The sequence below is a fragment of the Hirundo rustica genome, chromosome 11, assembly GCF_015227805.2.
Source record: "Hirundo rustica isolate bHirRus1 chromosome 11, bHirRus1.pri.v3, whole genome shotgun sequence".
In the NCBI taxonomy this organism is placed as follows: domain Eukaryota; kingdom Metazoa; phylum Chordata; class Aves; order Passeriformes; family Hirundinidae; genus Hirundo; species Hirundo rustica.
In genome coordinates, this window is record NC_053460.1 from 2,231,664 (window position 1) to 2,250,627 (window position 18,964).

The 18,964-nt window shown below is 62.6% G+C and overlaps 1 protein-coding gene across 5 annotated transcripts in view; it reads left to right on the plus strand.

Annotated features, from left to right (window-relative positions):
* The first annotated feature begins 544 nt into the window (after positions 1-544).
* Positions 545-18,964, plus strand: part of GSE1 (Gse1 coiled-coil protein) — a 102,295-nt gene continuing 83,875 nt past the window's right edge. For 2 of the 5 annotated variants that reach the window (XM_040075543.2, XM_040075544.2), the window contains exon 1: positions 2,218-3,312. In XM_040075543.2, coding sequence (XP_039931477.1) covers positions 2,332-3,312 — 981 coding nt within the window. In that variant the 5' untranslated portion in view covers positions 2,218-2,331. Of the gene's footprint in view, positions 561-1,362; positions 3,313-18,964 lie in introns of those variants that run through there. The other 3 variants (XM_058422115.1, XM_040075541.2, XM_040075542.2) reach the window with 3 other exon arrangements.

Here is an 18,964-nt window from a genome sequence, read left to right on the forward strand (position 1 = left end):
TGAGGAGCAAGGGACAACGTGGCTTCTGTGCATCGCCTGGGTGTGCTGGCACGTGGCTCAGGCCCTCGTCCTGCTGTCCCTCTGTCCCTGTGTCCCTCCTGACCTTGCCTCTCGGGGTTTCATCCTGCGCCCTCCAAGCTCAGGGAGGTTTGCGAGGACGGCGCCCGGGATATTGCAGCGCCTTGCCGCGAACTCGAGCTCCGCAGCGCTGCTGCGAGCAGGCTTCCTCCTAAAACAACTCTTTGAAAAAATAAAAAATAAAATTAAAAAAAAAAAATTCCCCCTTCCAGTTCCTAATATATTTATTCAATCGGCAGAGCCGTGCCGAGCCGGTGGGCATGCTGACGAGCCGCTTGGGTGGTTAATCAGCCAGGTTTAATTGAGGCTGGCCCTGGGTACACTTTGCGCTTCCGCGGTGCCTATTGTCCAAGGACAGCAAAGTGCTTTCCAAGCATTAAATCTTATCGCGGGCTGCGAGGCAGGTAAGGATACACCGGGATTATTGCATGCGCCGCTGAAACGCCGCCAGCTCCGGCTGGGAACGCATCAGCTATTTACCAGTGAGTGGCAAAGCGATGCAGCATTTTAGGGACCGAGCGGGAAATAGAATCTGGTATTGAGCTGGAACCGCGGCAGTAGTTTTAAGACGGGAAATAAATTACCGGGGGTGGTCGGGACACCGAGTTAATGGCTGGAAAGGGGCAGGAAAAGGCCGGTGCTCTCGGTGGGATCCGTCCTGCCGGCGTGAAGCGGTGCCTTTGGGGAGCGGGAGCCGCACAAAGCGCCGTGGTGCGGTCAGGGGGCGGCGGCTGGGACTCCGCTGACGGGGGCGGAGGGGACAGCGCCGGTGCGGGGATCCCCGCGTGGGGCCGGCCACCAGCCCCCTCGGGGGTGGCTTTGTGAATCCCCGCGTCCCTCCCCCGAGGGCTCCGGCCCTGCGCGGGCGGGCGGGGGGTGGCAGCGGCTCGTTCCTCCCTCCGGGCCCCCCCGGGCGGGCAGGTCGTGGCGGGGGGGCCGGGGAGGAGCCGGGCCGGGGGCGCCGGGGCCGGGAGGCGGCCGGCAGCCGCCCTTCCTCCGCGCCGCCGGCCGGACCCAAACTTTCGCACCGAACTTTTATCCCGCGTTTATTTTTGTTGCCGTTCGTGGATATTTTGCTGCCGGTTGGGGAGCCTTTTTTGTTGTTGTTGTTGTTGTTGTTGTCGCCGTTGTTTTATTATAATTTTTTTTTTTTTTTCTTTCCTGTCTCGCTGCCTTCCCCCGGCGGGAGGAGGCGGGCGGAGGGGTTGGGGGGGGAGCCGCTCCGCAAACCCGCCCCCCGAGCCTGCGTGTCCGGCGGAGCCGCGGGATGAGCCGGGGGCGGCGATGAGCGCGGCGGGGCCGGGGGCGGCGGCGGGGCCGGGGGCAGCGGCGGCGCCGCTCTCCCGCAAGCAGCGCCTGATGGCCGCGCTGGCGGCCGGAGAGGCGGCGGCGGCGGCGGCGGCGGCGGCGGGCGGGGGCGGCCCCGGGGCAGCGCAACCCCCGGCGCCCCCGCTCTGCTGCTTCATCTGCGGCGGCGGCATCAGCCGCGGCAAAGAGCTCAAGCTTCAAGTGAGACCCCCCCGCGACCACCGGCCCTTCTTCCCCTTCCTGCAGCACCAGGAGCCGGCGCCCGGCGCCCGCGCCGTCTCGGCGGAGGGCTGCGCCCTGGTCTGCGCTGTCTGCCGCTGCTTCCTGGGAGAGCAGTGGGACTCCTTCGAGCGCAGCCGCACGCCGGTGGAGAAGCGCATGTACTGGCTCAAGCGGCCCCATCAGTGCGAGGCGGCGGCGGCGGCGGCGGCGGCGGGGGGAGCCGGGCTGCGGCGGGGGGCCACGGGCTGGGACCCCGCCGCTCCGCCGCGCCGCGCCGCCGGCCACCCGGAGGAGGAGGAGGAGGAGGAAGAGGAGGAAGAGCCGGCGGCCGGCTCCGAGCTCTCCGAGCTCTCCGACGCCGAGCCCCTCTCGGAGCCCGAGGGGGCGGGCGGCGCTGCGCGGGCCCCCCCGGCGGCGGGGAGCGAGCGGGGCCCCCCCTGCTGCTCCTCGGACAGCGAGATCAACATCACCAGCGAGGAGGAGGAGGAGGAGGAGGAAGAGGAAGGCGGCGAGCGGCCCGCTTGGGCGCCGGGCACCGCCTGCTACATCTGCGGCAGCCCCTTGGCACCCGGAGCCCAGCACCGCGTCCACGTGCAGAAGCAGGAGAAGAGCTCGCCGGGACCTTTCTTCCCGTTCCTGTGGCTGCACAGCCCCCCGCCGGGCGCCCAGCCGCTGTCCCCCACCGGCAGCACCCTGGTGTGCCCCTGCTGCTTCGCCTCCCTCATGCAGCAGTGGCAAAGCTTCGAGCTGGCCAACGTGCCCGTGCTGCAGCGGCTCTACGTGGTGCCCCTGGGCGCCGGGGCCATGCCCGCCAAGGGCCGCCGAGGGGTGAAGGAGGACGGGACGGGCATCCCGCCCGTGCCCGAGGCTTGCTACCTCTGCGGGGAGGAGTGCGGCAAGGAGGCGAGGCCGGTGGCGGCCAAAATCACCAACGGCAACGCGAAGAGCACCATGCATTTCCCCTTCCTCAGCCTGCTGCCCTGCCCGCCCGGCGCCAAGGGGCTGAACAAGCACTGGGAGGTCAGCAGCTGCCGCAAGTGCTTCGGGGTGCTGCAGGACCTGTGGGCCATGTACCGGGCCTGTCACAACGAGGAGCTCATCTCCTCTGTGCAGAGTTTCCTGGGCAGGTACCACCAGGTCTTCTCCGCCGGTGACCTCGCCGGCCGCGCCGCCGTCATCAAGGCCGGTCCCGCGTCCGTCTGCTACATCTGCGGGGCCGAGCTGGGAGCCGGCAGAGAGTTCCAGCTGAACGTCAACCCTCCGGGGCGATTTGGGGAGAAGGAGCCCTTTTTCCCCTTCTTGACGGTCTACCCGCCCGCCCCGCGGGCCAGACCGGCCGACTCCACCGGGCTGGTGGCCACCTGCATCCTGTGCTACCACGACCTGCTGGGACAGTGGCTGCAGCACGAGGGCAGGAACTCCCACCACCCCAGCAGCGCCTGGTCCCGGCAGTACAAAGTGGAGACCTTCGTCTGCTTCTTCTGCCGGCAGGAGAAGAAGCGGTGCCTTGGATTAAAAGCGGTTCAAGTGGCCAGGCTTCCCGTCTTCCTCTACACCCTGCGCGTGGCCAACAGCCTGCTGGTGGACGACGGGAAGCAGCTGACCATCGGCGCCTGTGCCGAGTGCGGGGCCGTGGTGCTGGCTGGCAAGAGCATGACCCCGCCAGAGCTGCTGGCAGCGGCGCCCTCGTCTCTCCTCCCCAAGGTAAGGCAGCTGGCCCGGATCCCCATCCCTCCCTTCCCAGCGCGGTCCGGGAGGAGTTGGAGCGCTGACATAGATGGATGCTCTTCTTTTTGGGTCTGCTTCCTGGGGGAGTATGCTAATGGATGGGGTGCCTCTAGCAATGAACTTCTGGAGCTGTCAAGCTGTGAAGGAACAGATAAAAATCCTTCCAGGAGGTGGGAAGAGCCAAGACCCGTCCCGTTGTTCCAGAAGCGTCCGTGTTGTTGGCAGCTTCGCGTGAGGGAGGTGGGAGCCGGGACGGAGGAAATCCCAGTCCTGTCCCGCTTGCCATCAGGAGTGCTCCGAGGGGCCAGAGGGGTGGGAGCGCTGCCTGGCCTGGCCTGCCCTCCGTGGGAGCATCCTTGGGAAGCTGGAAGGAGCTCACGGCCTCCGTAGGAAACTTCCCAACTTCCCCCCAGTTTTACAAGGTGCCTTAATGAAGGGATTTCCCTCGGAGAAGCCAAGGGAATCCACGGTGGATGGGTGAGCACAGGGCTGGGTGCCTCCCACCCGTGCTGCTCTGGTTATCCTGCAGTGAGGGCTCCCCAAAAGCCCTGCAGCCCAAAGGGTGTCGTGGGTGTCATCGCCCAGATGCTGCCAGATCCCCCAGTTGCTCCTTGCTGTGGATCCCCCTGGGGTTACGCAGCTTGCTTTGGGGCCATCACCTCAAAAAGCACGCTGCAGAGCAAAAGTTTGTTCCTCCCAAGCTCGTCTTTCTCGTGGGGTGGGGAAATAACAGCTTTTACCCCCCCAAATTTCCAGCTTGTGGGAGCTCTCCAGAGCCACCGCTCTGTGTCACCAAACCAGGCCCCAGGCTGGGCTCTGTCATTGCCAGCATCCCAAACCCCCGAGGTCACTTTCAAAGCTCCATCCACAGCCAGAACCCTGCAGCTCTCTGAGGCACTGGCATTTTCTTTAGAAATGTAAACCACTCCTTCCAAGACAGCGCTCCTTCTCTCTCCCTTGCCTGCTTACAAATATAATTTCCCCTTCAGCTCTGCTGGCTCCTGAACTGGGAGGGGGATGCTGCTTGGAAAGCCACCAGGCAGGAGCTGCATTCACCTGGAGGGTGCCAGGATGGCACAGGAAGTTGGGTTGGCACCGGCTCTGGGAATCCTCTGGAAGCTGCTGCTTTTGGGGGGGGCTTCCCCCAGGGTCTGTCAGCCTGAGCTGGATGGTCCTGACGTGATTTTGGGTCACTTGTGGGTGCAGGTGGTTTATGTTCATGGTTGCTGGGTGGGTGGTGATGCCCACATGGCCACGGGTCTGGCGGCATTTGCAAGGTGCTGGTGGCCGTGGAGGACTCGGGAGTCAGGCGAGCAAGCCGTGGTGCTGATCCCGGGGTGATGCTGGAGCAGAGCCCAGGCGGGTGCAGCTGATGAGAGGGGCACCACCGGAGTGTCCCCAGCTGGTTTTTCTGCCCCCTCGGTGTCCCCAGGCCACCTCCTGGGGACATTTTGGGCAGCACTTCTGTTCCAGCGTGGAAGGCTGCTCTGGGTGCTTCCCGTGGGGTTCCTCAGTGACCCCCCCCCCCAGATCCCAGCACTTCCCAGTCCTCGTCCCCGCTGGCCCCACGGGGACAGTGTGTCCCGAGGAAGGGACACGATTGAGTTCCTCCTCTTGTTCCTGAGTTTGCTAATGAGCAAATTAAGGGGCTGAGTGGCAGGAGGCACAGCAGAGCTGCCTGGGGACACGGTGGCCGGGCTCTGCCGTGTCCTGGTGGGGACTCTGGCTGCCCAAAAAGGTCCTGGCGCGTTTTCCCTCGCTGTCTCCACATGCTTTCCAGCAGGCTAAGGCCTCACAGATGTCAAGGTTATTTAAAACACGGCTTAAAGCTTGGGTAGGGCACTTGGGTTAATTTAGCTGTACCCTTGTTCAGCCGCGCTGGCTGCTGAAAGTCACCCCGGACGAGCCTTTCACTCTTGTGCGACGCCCAGGTCCCCGTTCCGATGGGACCAGGCCGGAGGGAGCGAGCCTGGGCAGTTAAAATCATCTCCCCAGCTCTCCTTTCAGCCCTGCAGCTTCATTTTTGGACTGCACTTGCCTTTTCACACCCCCTGCGCGCAGCTGCGGTTTGCTGCCGCGCCGCCTGCCTACGGCTGACACAAACTCGAGGTCAGCGCCCCAAAAAGCCACCAGACACCGCCACATCTCCCTCTTTGGGCAGGGCAGCAAGAGCGGGATGGGGTCGAGGTCTTCACTGCGGCAGTGTGGAGGTGCTGGTGAGGGACCCCCACATCTGAGGCTTGGCCAGGAGGGAGGAGCCAGCGAGATTTCGGATGGGCGGCGCCTCTGCCGCTGGTTTGGCGCCGGGGAGCAGTGGAACAAGCGATGCTCTGTGCAGGTGTGGCGGTGCCTGAAGCTCTCCCTGCTGCAGGGGGATCTCCTGGAGGTGAGCCCTGCTGCGCTTGGCACGTGTGGGGCGGGTCTGGGGTCTCCCCTCCAAGGAAAAAAAAATAAAAATGGCAGTGCTGGGTGTGGAAAGGGAATTTGGCTTGTCGCCCTTGGCCCCCAGGTGTGCTCCGTGAAAATGGATTTTCTTCCCAGCTGTGCCCCTTGCGAGGGGAAGCTGTGTGGATCCGTGCACTTATTGGTGTAGGGCTCTGAGTTTGGGGTATCCAGGTGGGATATCTGCTCCTGCTGGCGTGGATAGATTGCCTGTGCATCCCGCTGGGATGTGGATCCATCCCAGGAGGAGCCGGTTCCTCGAGCAGCCGCTGTTGGGAGCGATGGCTTTGAATAAACCACAAAAAGCCCAGATTTGGTTGTTTCCTGGAGGGGGACAGTGACCTGTTCCTGTCCAGCTGTGCCTTCTCAAGTCACCCCTGGGCTCTCCAGCCCTCTCCACAGGGGTGAGGTGATGCATTCCCAGCTCAAGGGCTGCTTGTCTGGCATTCTCAGTGTCCTGTATCCACCAGGAAAAGCTTTCCCTGTCTTCCCCCTCTTCCCATTTCCGCCTTCCACTGCTCTCTCTGCACTTATGTAAAAGTGACTCCTCTTGAGGTTTCCTGGTTTTTTGGGTTTTTTTTCCCCTTAAATACAACTTTTTGGAAATACTTCCAGGTGTTTGGAAAGCTCTCAAATCCTGCCATAACTCGAGCACAGCTGTTCAGGACAACCGAGTTATCAGGCCCAGCCCACAGGAGGTCACCAAGGGCAGGTCCTTGTCACCTGGTGTCCCGTGACAAGGTGACCCCACTCCGTGGGTGAGGGAAGGCTCTGGATGTTGTCTGTGTGGACTTTAGGGAAGGCTTTGGCAGCGTTTCCCACAGCATTTCCCTGGAGAAACTGGCTGCTCGTGGCTTGGGTTGCTGTTCCTTGGGTAAAAAAAACCTGTCTGGGTGCTGGGTCCGGAGAGCGGCAGGGAATGGAGACACACACAGAGGGTGGCTGGTCACCAGTGGTGTCCCCAGGGCTCAGCACTGAGCTGGGGAAGGGGCTGGAGCCCCAGGAGAGGCTGAGGGAGCTGGAAAAGGGCTGAGCCTGGAGAAAAGAAGGCTCAGGAGGGATCTTATGGCTCTGCACAGCTCCTGGCAGGAGGGGACAGCCGGGGGGGATCGGGCTCTGCTCCCAGGGAACAGGGACAGGAGGAGAGGGAACGGCCTCAGCCTGGGCCAGGGGAGGCTCAGGGTGGATTTTAAGGAAAAAAATTCTCCACTGAAAGGCTCATCAAGCTCTGGCACCGCTGCCCAGGGCAGTCGCGGAGTCGCCATTCCTTGAGGGATATCAAAGGTGTGGCACTCGGGGACGTGCTGGCCTTGGCAGCGCCGGGGGAACGGTTGGACTCCATCATCCTGGAGGGTTTTTCCAACCTAAACAAACCCGCGGCTCTGCGTTCAGCCTCCTCTGGTGCCGTGGAGGCGTTGGCATCGCGCTCCTCGGGAGCAGCTGGATTTCACTGCCTCTCCCAGCCCTGTCCCCGGGCCGGTTTCTGGGAATCACATGGTGTTTTCCATGCCCCATTCCCACTTTTCAGAGCGCACCTGGGGCTGGTTGTGTGGGGCTGGGCACAGCCAGGCCCCAGGGGCTGAGCTCGCTGTATTTACTGATTGCCAGCAGTGCTGTTGGCTCAGCTGGAGGTTTGGCCCCTTCTGCAGGTTCCCAGCTCCAAAGGTCATGGCTGCATTTCCAAATCACTGCGTCGAGCTGACAGCTGTTGGTGGGTACTTTCCTCTTGGCTTTCGAAAAAGGGTTTTGGGCAAAAATCAAAGAGTTCTTGTGTTCTCCACTAAACCTTGTCCCACTGATGCTGAGCGGCAGCCAAAGCTCCTGGATGCCAGAAAAGCGAACCCAGAAGGCGGGGAGTGATGCCTGAGCCCTCCTCCTGCATTGCACCAGGCCAAATTATGGGATATTTGGGTGCACTGCAGCATGAGAATTAGGAGACCCGTGTAGGAAGAGCCCTGGGCGCCTCTGCTTTCTTTGCATCTTTTATGGATTTTGAAGGAAAGCAAAAACCTCCTGGCCACTGGCAGCGTTTTGGGTGGTGGTGCTTTTCTGGCCAAGCTGGTGGCACCTCTGTGTCCCCACCCCAGGTGTCATGTCTGGGCTCCAGGGGGGTGGCACAGGCTGCATTTGGCTTCTCCTCATCCCTTAAATAAGGAGCAGAGCTGGTTTTACCCATCTCAATCTTTTGGCTTCCAGCTTTGGGTTGGTTTTGGTGGTTCCACCTGTGCTCGTGGCAGTTTTTTTCCAGCAGATTCAGGGCAAAATCAGGCCAATTTAAGCCAGCTCCACTGGGATAAACCTGCTCAGCTTGCAGCACCTCAGGTTGTTTTTAGCGAGGCCTACGTTCAGCAAAGCCGCAGCCAGCGCTGGCCCGGGCTGGAATTTTGGGATGAGATCTCAATCCCGGCACGGAGGTGGCGATATAATCACGATATGACTTCACGTCTCGGGGCACGGCCTCCCTCGGGATCATGTTCCCAGATGGCAAAACAAAGAAACGACGCGGGGAGAGAAGGTGCCGCGGGCTTCGTCCCGCCGCCGTGCGGGGAACTCGCCCCTGGCTGTCCCTCCTCATCCTCACCACCCCTGGGCTGGTGGCTTGTCCCCAGCTGGGGGTGTTTGTCCTTCAGCCACGCCGTGGGGAGCGGCGCTGGGGGCTTTGCTTTGGCCGGGCTGACCTTGCCGGACCAGCTGTCCGAAATTCCAGGGCTCCCGCGCCGCTGCCAGCGCCGCGTCCTGCAGACCTTGTGCTGACTCCACAGCTCACCAGCTGGCTGCTATATATTTATTTTTCGCCCTGCCCTCCCCTGCTCGTCGCTTTCTCCCTGCCTTTCCCAAAAGCAGCAGCGCAGCAGGGCTGGCAGCTTGAGCAGACACCTGCCAAAAGAAATGCTGGTCTGGCGCTGTGCTGCTCCCCCCGAAATCCTCCCCCCGTGGGCACCCCGGGGAGAGGGACGGGCTCCACTCTCACCCCGTGCAGTGAAAATGCTTTTGCAACCGCCGGAGCATCCTCTGGAGTGGCAGCCAAGTCGGGAGATGGGGTGAAGGGGCGGCCGGACGGCTCTGGCTGCTGCGGCCGCACAGATGTTTTGTCCAGACGCTTGGCTTTTCTCAGCCGTCCGGGAAGCTCGGTCGCAGAGGGCAGCCTGGGATGCTCTTTGGCTGCTTCCCAGCGAGGAGGGACTTCCCTGCACGGCAGCGTGGGTGCCTGCTTTTCCAAGTCCAGCAGGAATGGCAGGAGGTGGATTTTCGCCCCTCAGGACAGCGGCTGGGTCCTGTCCTGACACTGTCCTTGAGTGGCAAGGAGGCGTCTCCTTCTAGAGCAGGTTTTGGGGGGACCCACGATGTTTTGGGGCACGGAGCACAGCTGGTTTGCCAGGAGCCTGCTAACACCTCTCTGGCTGCAGTAGAGGATCCGTTCCCATGCTGCTTTTTGGGGTGGGAAGGGCTCTGTTTGCGCCCTGATGGCACCCTTGGCTCCTTTTTTGGAGACGGCCCTGCGCTGCTGGGCAGCATCCGGCCACACGTTCCTCCCTGCGGGAAAAGCCCTGTGCCACACGATGCCATCCTGGAAGGGACAGCACGGAAACGTCCCTCCGGTGTGCCAGGGGAACGCTGCCCTCCTTGGGGACTGCCAGGGTGGGCACTTGGGGGCACATCCAGGGGGATGGTGAGGCGGGAGCCTCCCTGGGAGCCGGGGCAGGAGCCCGGCCGGCGGTGGCACCCTCCCAGCCGTGCCGGGCTCCCTTCCGCTGGGAGCAGCTGGCAGCGGGAGCCTTTCCAGCAGCACGATTCCCATCCCAGGGCCGTGACAGCCCCGCGTCCCCGCCGCCAAGGCGGGCGGCAGCGGCGCCTCGGGCGTGCCTTGGCTCCTCGTGGTGCCGCAGGGTGGCACGCGCCGTGGGGACTGCGGGGCTGCTCCCGTGCCAGGGGCGTCGCTCCCGGCTATCCCAGCCTGCTTCCCTTCCCCAGGCCCTGTGCAGGGTGCCAAAGCCCCGGTGCCCAGCCCGGGCTGCCGCGGGCAGGTCGTGGTTTGCTCCCAGCTGCTGCGGCCTCTCCCCGGCACACGTGAGCCGAGCCGTGCCGTGGCCGGATAAACAGGCTCGTGCAGCTGCTCCGGCTGCTGTGCGGCTCCTCTTCCGTGCTGGATCTTCGGTAGCAGGGCAGGGGTGAAGGGGATGGCTCCAGGGTGGATTTTTGGCTGGGCTGGGAGAAGGGTGACGCTACCTGGGTGCGCTTTTGAGCCTGGCGTGGCCATGACGCTGCTGCTCCCTCTTTAGTTTCCTTCTCTTCCTCCTCCCTTCCACGTTAGCACAAGTGCTGCTGGGCTTTAGTAGCTCTCGGGAGACTGAAGTCATCTGTTTACCCACGGAGCACTTGGAGCAGCAGCTGCCCCGGCTTTCCCTCTCCAACCTGCCCCAGAGGTGCCTGTGACCTGCACGGGGGCAGAGCGAGAGCCCTGGGGCTGCCTTACATCCCATCCCATCCCATCCCATCCCATCCCATCCCATCCCATCCCATCCCATCCAATCCCATCCCATATATCCCATCCATCCCATCCCATATATCCCATCCCATCCATCCATCCCATCCCATCCCATCCCATCCATCCCATCCATCCCATCCCATCCATCCCATCCCATCCATCCCATCCCATCCCATCCCATATATCCCATCCCATATATCCCATCCCATATATCCCGTCCCATCCCATCCCATCCCATCCCGTCCCATCCCATCCCATCCCATCCCATCCCATCCCATCCCATCCCATCCCATCCCATCCCATCCCATCCCATCCCATCCCATCCCATCCCATCCATCCCATCCATCCCATCCCATCCCATCCCATCCCATCCCATCCCATCTATCCCATCCCAGAATGCGGTGCAGGAGCTCCCTCCATCCCGAGAGCTCCCAACACGCTGTTTTGGTGTCCAAGCACCGCTGCTGGATGGGCCATTCCCACGCAGCACCTGCTGCAGGATTTACCGAGGGTTATCCCGTAACCCCGGGCACACAAACGCTGCCTGTCCTGGTATCCTGGCAGAGCCAGGGCTTGGCAGGGGTGAGCAGCGGGATTTTGGGGCTGGCTCTGACCAGGAACCCACGGGGAGGGTTCTGGCACCCCCGTGAGGGATGTGAGGAGGGCGGGGGGGCTTGCAGGGACCGGTTTGCTTTCCCCCAGTGAATTTCAGTCTTCCACTTTAGAGCAGAAACGAGGCTGAGACCCAGCTGGGGTGAGAGGGAAGGTCCTGATGGGAGGGTGGGAGTGGTCACCCTGCAGCCAGGGGGATCCCCCCTTCGGTTCGGGATGGACAGCTGCCTTCCCTGGACTGCTCCCAGGCTTCCAGCCCCTTGGGGCTGTGTCCTGGCATGCTGTCACCCAGCACCTGCTGCTTTTGGGGCTGGGGATTCCTGTTGTGGGTGCCCAATCCCTGCAGGACGTGCATCCCATGGCACAGCTCTGTTGCAGGGAGAGATTTCCCAGCTGATTCTCCAAAACGGTTTTAATTGTCCTCCCCAGCTTTGGCCCTCCTTGGAAATGGGGAGGGCGTCCTGTGACGGATCTGAGGGGCCACCAGCAGCTCCCTCTGTCCCTGGGGACACCAGGGAGGGCCCTTTTGGGAACATTTTGGTGACAGCCAGGCTCTCGCTCAGTGCTTTGCAGCCTTGGTGGGGCAGACAGACCCGGGAGGCAGGGGCACGCAGACAGCTGAGGGCGTGGGGCACGCAGCAAATCGCCACCATCGCCTCCCAGCTGCTTCCAGCGTGTTTCTGGAGAGGGGCTGACTTCAGCTCGACTTTACATCGAGCGATGATCAAGTGCTGATGATTCCAGTTATTCTCCTGGCCAGGCATAAGTCTGTTTTTATACATATATATATGTGGATGGACGTCTCCTGCCCCTCTCCTCATCCTCACTGCTAATCCAGCCGCATTTTCCTCTCCCCACCTCTCCCCCTGGCTCTCAGGGCAGGCAGGAGTAACCCGGGAGTGAAAACACCGCAAAGACAAGGCCGTTCAGCGTTCCCTGGAGGCAGCGGTGCCAAGGCCAGCCCGGCGTGGGGACGGGGCTGGGTGGTCACTGCCGGCCCCGCCGTGGGTTCGGCTGGGCTCCCCGGGGCTGTCCCGGCTGTTCCCGGTGCGGGGGGTTCCCGGGAGCGGGGGGAGCCGGCTCTGCTGCCTGCAGACAGAGTCCAGATGCTCCGGCTGCGGCGTCTCTGGAGGGGGAGATGGATTCGCTCCTGCCGTCTTCTGTTTTCAGTCCAGAACATCTGCACAGTAACTGGGAAATCTGGGCTTTCTCCTGCTTCTCAGCCAGGTCCTGTCAGCCCTTTCCTCTTCCAAAAAGGGGCTTGGTGGGTTTTTTGTTGTTGTTTTTTTTTTTTTTTTTCCTTCTCTCCCCTTCCCGCTGTTGCTTGTGCCGTGTAACCTGCTCCCTGCTGTGCATCCTGTCAGGGCTCTGCTTGGATTTGACTCCATAAGGAGCGTTTGGAGGGACCTCCCCGTCTCAGCCACCGTCTGAGCTGAGGGATGTGGATCCCCAGGAGCGGATTTTCCTGTGGGGCTGCTCCCCTGTGCCACTGGGATCACCCAAGCTGCTCCATCGCCCGTTCCAGTTCTTTCTTCCCTCGCTGACCTCCCCGTTCTCGTGCTGATCCTGGAGCCTGGGTGCTTGGGGCTGGACACCCCTCCCGAAAGCTGGCACTGGGAAGCGTTTGAGGCTGCAGCAGGGTGGGGGCCACCCTGCTCCCTGTTCTTTCCAGCAGTGAGTGGCTTGGCCAGGCTGGCCCTGGGCTGGCCAGGACAGCTCTTGGCTTGGCAATGTCCCACACGGGTGAGGTTTGTTCCGCAGCCGCTGGCTCGGGCTGCTGGCAGGGCTCTGGTGGGTGCTGGGCACCTCCTTCTCCTCGCTGCTGCTTCCACCATGCCGTGGGGACCCTCAGGAAGCCTCACCCCAATAACTGAAGCCCTGGAGGAGGAATAAACCCGGCTGTGGTGTCCTTCCCCCCTTTCCTGTGCACAGACTGTTTGTTGTCTCACGCTGACCTTCCCCCCAGGAGCAGCTGGGGTCCGGTGAGCCCGAACTGGGCTCCATCCTTTATCCATCCCTGCTCCTTCTCCTTCATTCACAACGATTTCCTCCCTCTCTGCTCATCTTTTAGTCCTCTTGCTGTGCTTTTCCCCACCCCTCGCTGCCCTAGTTCTGGCTGCGCTGGCCCTGTGCCCGGTGCCCTCTGCTCGGAGCGGAAGGAAAAGCTCCGGGGAAGGACGGCGAACTCGGGGTGATGCCAGCAGGGCTCTGGCCTTGGCTTGGACGAGGGGCTGACCCCTCAGAGGGGCTCTGGGGCCGTGGATGTCGTGGGCGCCGTTCCCCCAGGCGAGCAGGGGTCTTGCAGGGCGCAAAGCGACACTGGGGCAGGGAGATGTCACCTCTCTTTTCGTGCTTTGGGGACCTTGGGACAAAACGCGAGCGGTGCTGCCCCCCACCTTGGGTTCCCTGCTCCCAGAGGAGGGGGAAAGCCTCAGGATGAGAGGATTTTGGGTGGACTTGCGGCTGCCTGGGGGAGGTGGCTGGGCAGGGTGGCACCTGGAGGTGACAGAGTGCCCGGTGTCGCTGTCCTGGGGACGGCCACGCAGCACCGGCCTCGCGGCTGCTATTTCTGGCCTCTGCGCCGCAGTCACCGCCGCCGGGGCCAGCAGCTGCTGCCCTTTCCCCTTCCCATCCCCTCAGACCCGTGGGATGGCTGGAGACGGGACGAGGAATCCCCCCCAGCGTGGGCAGCAGCTCAATCCCTCTTGGGATCTTCCCTGCCAGCCCCGTTTTTCCTCCCCTTGGAGCCCGGGACGCGTTCGGTGGGCGGCTGTAAAAATAGCACTTGGTTTGAGTTAGGAGGGTGGCGGGGAAGGGCCGGGAGGGGGCCGGGGTGCAGGGGGAGGTCCGGTTTCTCCCTTTCCTGGAGGAATTAGGGAGGCCACATGCTGCCAGGAGTGTTTGGCTGGTAGAGGCAAGCGGAGGCTCCGAGGAGGCGAGCAGGCGTCCGCACAGATGGAAATTTGATCACCCACGGCTCAACAGATTGTTTGATTTATTTTAAAATCAAGCAGATGGCTGCAACAGGAGTTTGTTTAAGTTCAGCTCCGAGCTGGGCCAACGGCCAGGATACTCGGGGGTAGGCGTGCCAAAAAATGTTCAATGACTTTGGTCATCACCCACCTCTCCTCCTCCTCCTCCCCTTCCCTCGCTCCAGCGCACACACCCCGCTCCCCCTCTTATCGCATCCTCGCCTTCATCTCTTGGCTCCTGCATCTCGCTTTGTCTCTCCCGGCGGGCGCAGCCTTGCCCTCCGCTTTTCCTCCCCTTCCGTGCGCTCCAGAGGGTTTAACTCTTCCCCGGCCGCCCCCTGGCCCTGCTTCCCTTGCGCCGGAGGGGCGCAGTGGGGGCTATCCCCAACGGGGAGAGGGAGAACCCCCATCCCTGGCCTCTCTCCTCACGCCTGTCTTCTCTGGGATCAACCTGGGGGGAGTGCTGAGCTTTGGGACGTGGCTGGATGCCCGGAGGGATGCCCTGACCCACACCCTGACCCCCAGGGCTGTCCCTCCGTGGTGGGGAAGAGGCTGGATGGATCCTGGTGTCTGTCCCCCTCCCCTGCCCCAAATTTGTGGCAGCCTGGATGAGTTGAGGTCCCAGCGGTGTGGGACCCCAGCTGGGTTGTGAGGGCCGAGCTGGGCACGGAGCAGAGCCCCTGCTGCAGCCCGTGGTGGCTCTGGAAGCGCTCCCGGCCTCGCTGCCATATGGCCGGCAGGGAGGGGGCAGGAGGAGCCGGTGGGACGCAGCCCGGGCTGTGCTAAACTGCTGTAAATGCGGCGGGGGCTGCTGTGCTCAGGGCTTTAAATCACCCGGCGCCACCAGGCTGGCACTGCCCGGGGGGGGTGGCACAGGGACCCCAGCACACGTGGCCATGTCCCCTCAGCCCTCCAAGGAGCATCTGGGGCGCTGTGTGTGAGGGACCAGGAGCTGCCTGCATCTCCTGGGACAAGCGGGTGGCTCCAGGACCACCGGCCACCCTCGGGATATCCCTGTGCCAGCTCCCGGCGCCGCGGCAGGTTCGGCTCTCCCTCTCCCCGCAGGTTTTCCTGCCAGAGAATCTCCCATTCTCCCATTTCTGGGAGCAGGAGAAGCCGGGCTGTGCCCTGAGCCCTCTCCCCGGCTCCCCTCTGCTGTCCCCGGTGGGGCTGGGGGCTCCGGGTCCTGCCGGGAGCCCTGCCTGGGGCTGGAAGGGGTTAAGGCAGGCAAAGGAAAACAAGAGTGCTGCAGGGCCTGGGTGGCTGACAAGCCAAACAACTGTTTTTGACTCACTGTTGCTGCCTTGCCAAGTGCAATTGCTTCCACATTCCCATCCCCTGGCTGCAGGGGCGCGGGGAGATGTTGGCTTTTTGCGGTCAGGAGGGGAAGGGGGATGCCGGGGGGAGCAGCGGTGGGAAGGGCTGGCTCGGCGCTGCTTTTTCTCAGCTCCTCTCTCTTCAGTTCCCCTCCCCGGCCAGGGGCAGGAAGGGGCAGGGGGTGATGCTGCTGGGGGGGAAGGTGCCAGGGTGACTCGGGCCAGCTCCTGGTGGAGCATCCCTTGTGCCAGGCCTAGAGTTGGGATGGAGAATGGGGGGGTAAAGTGGTGTGTCTGTCCTGCCTTTTCCTGCTGTTTGTCTGCATGGAGAATCCTGAAAAGTGGCTCCTTGCCTGTCAGGGGGTGCTGGTGGGTGTTGGGGGCCAGCAGCACCCATTTCCTCCCCTCCTCCATCCCCTAAGAGTGCAGCTCCACATCCTCAATGTCCCGATTCCAACCCTCCACAGGGATGGGGAACGATCCCGTTGCAGCCCTGCCCGGAGATGTGGGGTCTCCTGTGGGGCTGGGCCCCCCCACCTTGCCTGGGTGGGGGCAAATCTGTCCTCAGGGTTTGGGGGACACACACAACCCCAATAAAACCCCAGGGCCTCCGAGCGCTCGTGTTGGAGACAGGAAGAAATAATTCCTCCGAGAAGAGGCTGGGGAGTTACAGCGAAGATTTGAGCAGCTCAGGGGCGCTGCTTTGTGGAGTTAATTATCTTCTGAGTCTGGGCTTTTTGGGTGTTTTTTTGAGTCGGTGTTTTTTTGGTGGGTTTTTTTTTTTCTCCTTGGGATCATTTCTTGGCAATTGAGGCGTCGTTCTGAAGCGCTGAGCTCTGCTCCCTCGGAGCTCCTGGCTGCTAAGTGCGATGGAGGAGATCCTGGTCTTAAAAAAAAAAAAAATAAAAATCAACACATCAAAAAAACACAAAAAACCAAAAACCCCTCAGAAAGGATCCCTGCTGCTCTTGCAGTGCAAATCCAGGGTCTGGGATAGCTCAGGAAGATTCTGTGCTCCTGGAGCTGTTTCTCTGGGGGATGCTGGAGCAGGAACCTCCTGTGGGCACTGGAATGGGCAGGGGAGGATGCGGAGATCCTCGGAGGGGTTCCTGGTCCCTGCAGGGCTGTGAGCTGTTTTTGGGGTCCCCCACAAAGTCCAGCCTGGACTGGGGGGCCTGGGGGGCACCCCCAGCCTTTGGGAAGCCGCGAGGGTGTGCTGTGAGCTGACCCTTGCGTGAGGAGGGTGTTTATGGGGCATCTTTTGCAGCAGCTGTTTCCCCACTTGAGGACGTTGAGGGGTTGGGACTTTGCTCCAGCATCGCATTCCCGTCACCTTCCAGCCCCTCCCGGCTGTGGAAGGGGTCCGACTGTGCCGGGGCAGCCGGGGCAGTGATGCAGAGGAGCTGGCCTGGATGCTGTCGCACAAATGGGATGCACACCTGGAGCTGCCCCTGCGGGATCTGACCCCTCTCTCGCTCCTGCTGCCGGTCCCCGCTCAATCTCAGCCTCCTTTGCTGAATCCCAGGGGAAGGAGGCAGCGGCAGAGCAGGAGGGCGGGATGGAAATCACGCTGCAGGAATGACCCCCAGAGCTTTGCCCAAAATACCCCAATATCCACGAGGGGTGTGGGAGAGCCGGCCACGCTCTGGCCCGGCAGCTGTGAGGTGGCACCACAGGGACGGACGCACCATCGATCACCCCATCTTCGGGAGAGCTGCAGCCCAACCTGGGCCCCTCTCCTGAGCACCCAGCACCCCGCAGCACCCCGCAGCACCCCGCAGCACCCCGCAGCACCCACCCCTGGCACCGCCTCACCGGGGCAAAGCCCCCAAAGCGCGCGGAGCAAACCCGAGGGCTCTCCCGGTGCTCCCCAGCCGCAAGTGGCGGGGGATGCTGGCGTCCCCGTTTGCGGGACACCTTGTCAGCCGCTAATCCCGACATGAGAAGGCAATTAGGGGCCGGGATGCCCTTCCCGAGGCGGCAGATGGGGCGCGGTGCCGCCCTGGGGCTGGGGCTGGGGCTGGGGCCGGGGCCGGCTCTTGCCTCCGAAATGTGTTTGCAAATCCTCCCCAGCTGAGGGGATTAAAGCCGGCATCTGGCTCGCTTTAGAATATTAAAACAAAGGGAGTTGTAGGCGCCATGATCGGGGGCAGGAGAAGGGAGGGAGCGAGGCCGGGGCGCTGGGAAAGTCTGCAGGAATCCCCCCGCCCTCCCTCCTCCTCCTCTCCCGGCTTTTCCACGAGGTTTTCCCTAAGGAATGAACCCCGCGGTGGGGTGAAGGCAGCAGGGCACATCCACACCCGGGGAGCAGGGGGATGCTGGAGGCCGGGTGGGCTGCGGGGGTGCTTTTTTTTTTTGGGGGGGGGAGGTGGGGGGCGGGTAGAGCAGCGAGGGAGGTTTCTCTCCGCTTTTTTTCCACCCCGTTGCGCTGTTCTGGAAGCGGCAAGAATTCAGGAAGCCGGCGTGCGGCGAGTGCCAAGTCAGGCTGTACCGCAGCCAAGCCCCTGCTTGTTTTCTCGTCTTGCTGGAGCCAGTAAGTGACCTTATTAGCTTAGGGGGCAGCTGCCTTATTAACACACATCTGGCGGCGAGGGGGCCGCATAGGTCCGATATTGTCTCCCTGCCTGCTCCCAGCGTGGCCGGGGGGAGCTCCCCCCGTGGCTTCTGCCACCCCTCCCGCGAGCAGGGCTGGCATCCAGCACGGCCCCCGGCCCCCTGGGGAAGGGGGTTTGTGCCGGGCCGGGGCAGGATTAGGCAGACGGCGTTTGGATTTGGTGGGGATTAATAATTTAAGGTTCTAATCCGCGTGAGGTTGTGATCTGCGGGGCGTGGGGTGCCCCGGCAGCGTGGGGCCTGTGCTGCTGCTGCTGCTGCTGCTGCTGGCATTCCCATGGATGCTGCCCCACATCCCTTACGGGGCGGGCTGCTCCGCTGTTTTTGGGGCGCAGCGTCGCCCCGCGGGGCGGGATCGCTCCGAGGGGCTGGACCACCCATGCAGCATCCTCGCATCCCTGCCAGCAGCCGGGGTGGGCACCGGGATTTCCTTCTGGATCGGCGTCGGCGTCTCCTGCAGCAAGCAGAGCCTCCAGCGGCGCGGCTTCGGGCCTCTTCCAGCGCCTTTGGCTCCCGAAGCGGAGGGGTTCCCGGGAGGGTGGGAGCTGGGGGGCTCCTGCTGCGCCAGCACAGGGAGCTGGGGGCTTTTTGCTGCTGTTGAACCAGCCCAGGCTCTGCTCTGGGCTGTCCCTGTGCGTGCGCATCCCATCACGGCCTCGTGCCAGCGTCCACCCTCACCCATTTCCTCTCCCTGGACAGAACCAGAGCTCAGCTGGGAGCTCCCCCCGTGCCACATCCCCCGACCTGGCACATCCCGGGGGGTGCTGGGCGCCTCCGGCACACAGGGATGCCCTTTGTCCTCCTTGGCGTGTGGGGGAACTCGGCAGCTCTTGGCTTCTCCCTTCTGTTTTGGAAATTCAAAACATTTGCAGGGCGGCCCACTCGCGCCCTGCCGCCACGGAGAGAGGCACTTGGCTGACTCCTCTGCTTTCCTTGGCCGCTGCTGCCTCCCGCTCACGCTCGGGGTGGGGGCTTTTCTCCACCTCCTCACCCCTCTTCTTTCTTTTTCCTTTTTTCAGGTTTTTTTTCCCCTTTCCCCCCCACTTTTTTCCCTATTTTTTTCTTTTTTTCCCCTTTTTTCTTTTTTCTTCCTTTCCCCCCCCCTTTTTTTCTTATTTTTTTTTTCTTTTTTTTCTTTCCCCCCTTTTCCCCCCTTTTCTCCCCTTTCTTTCCTTTCTTTCCTTTTT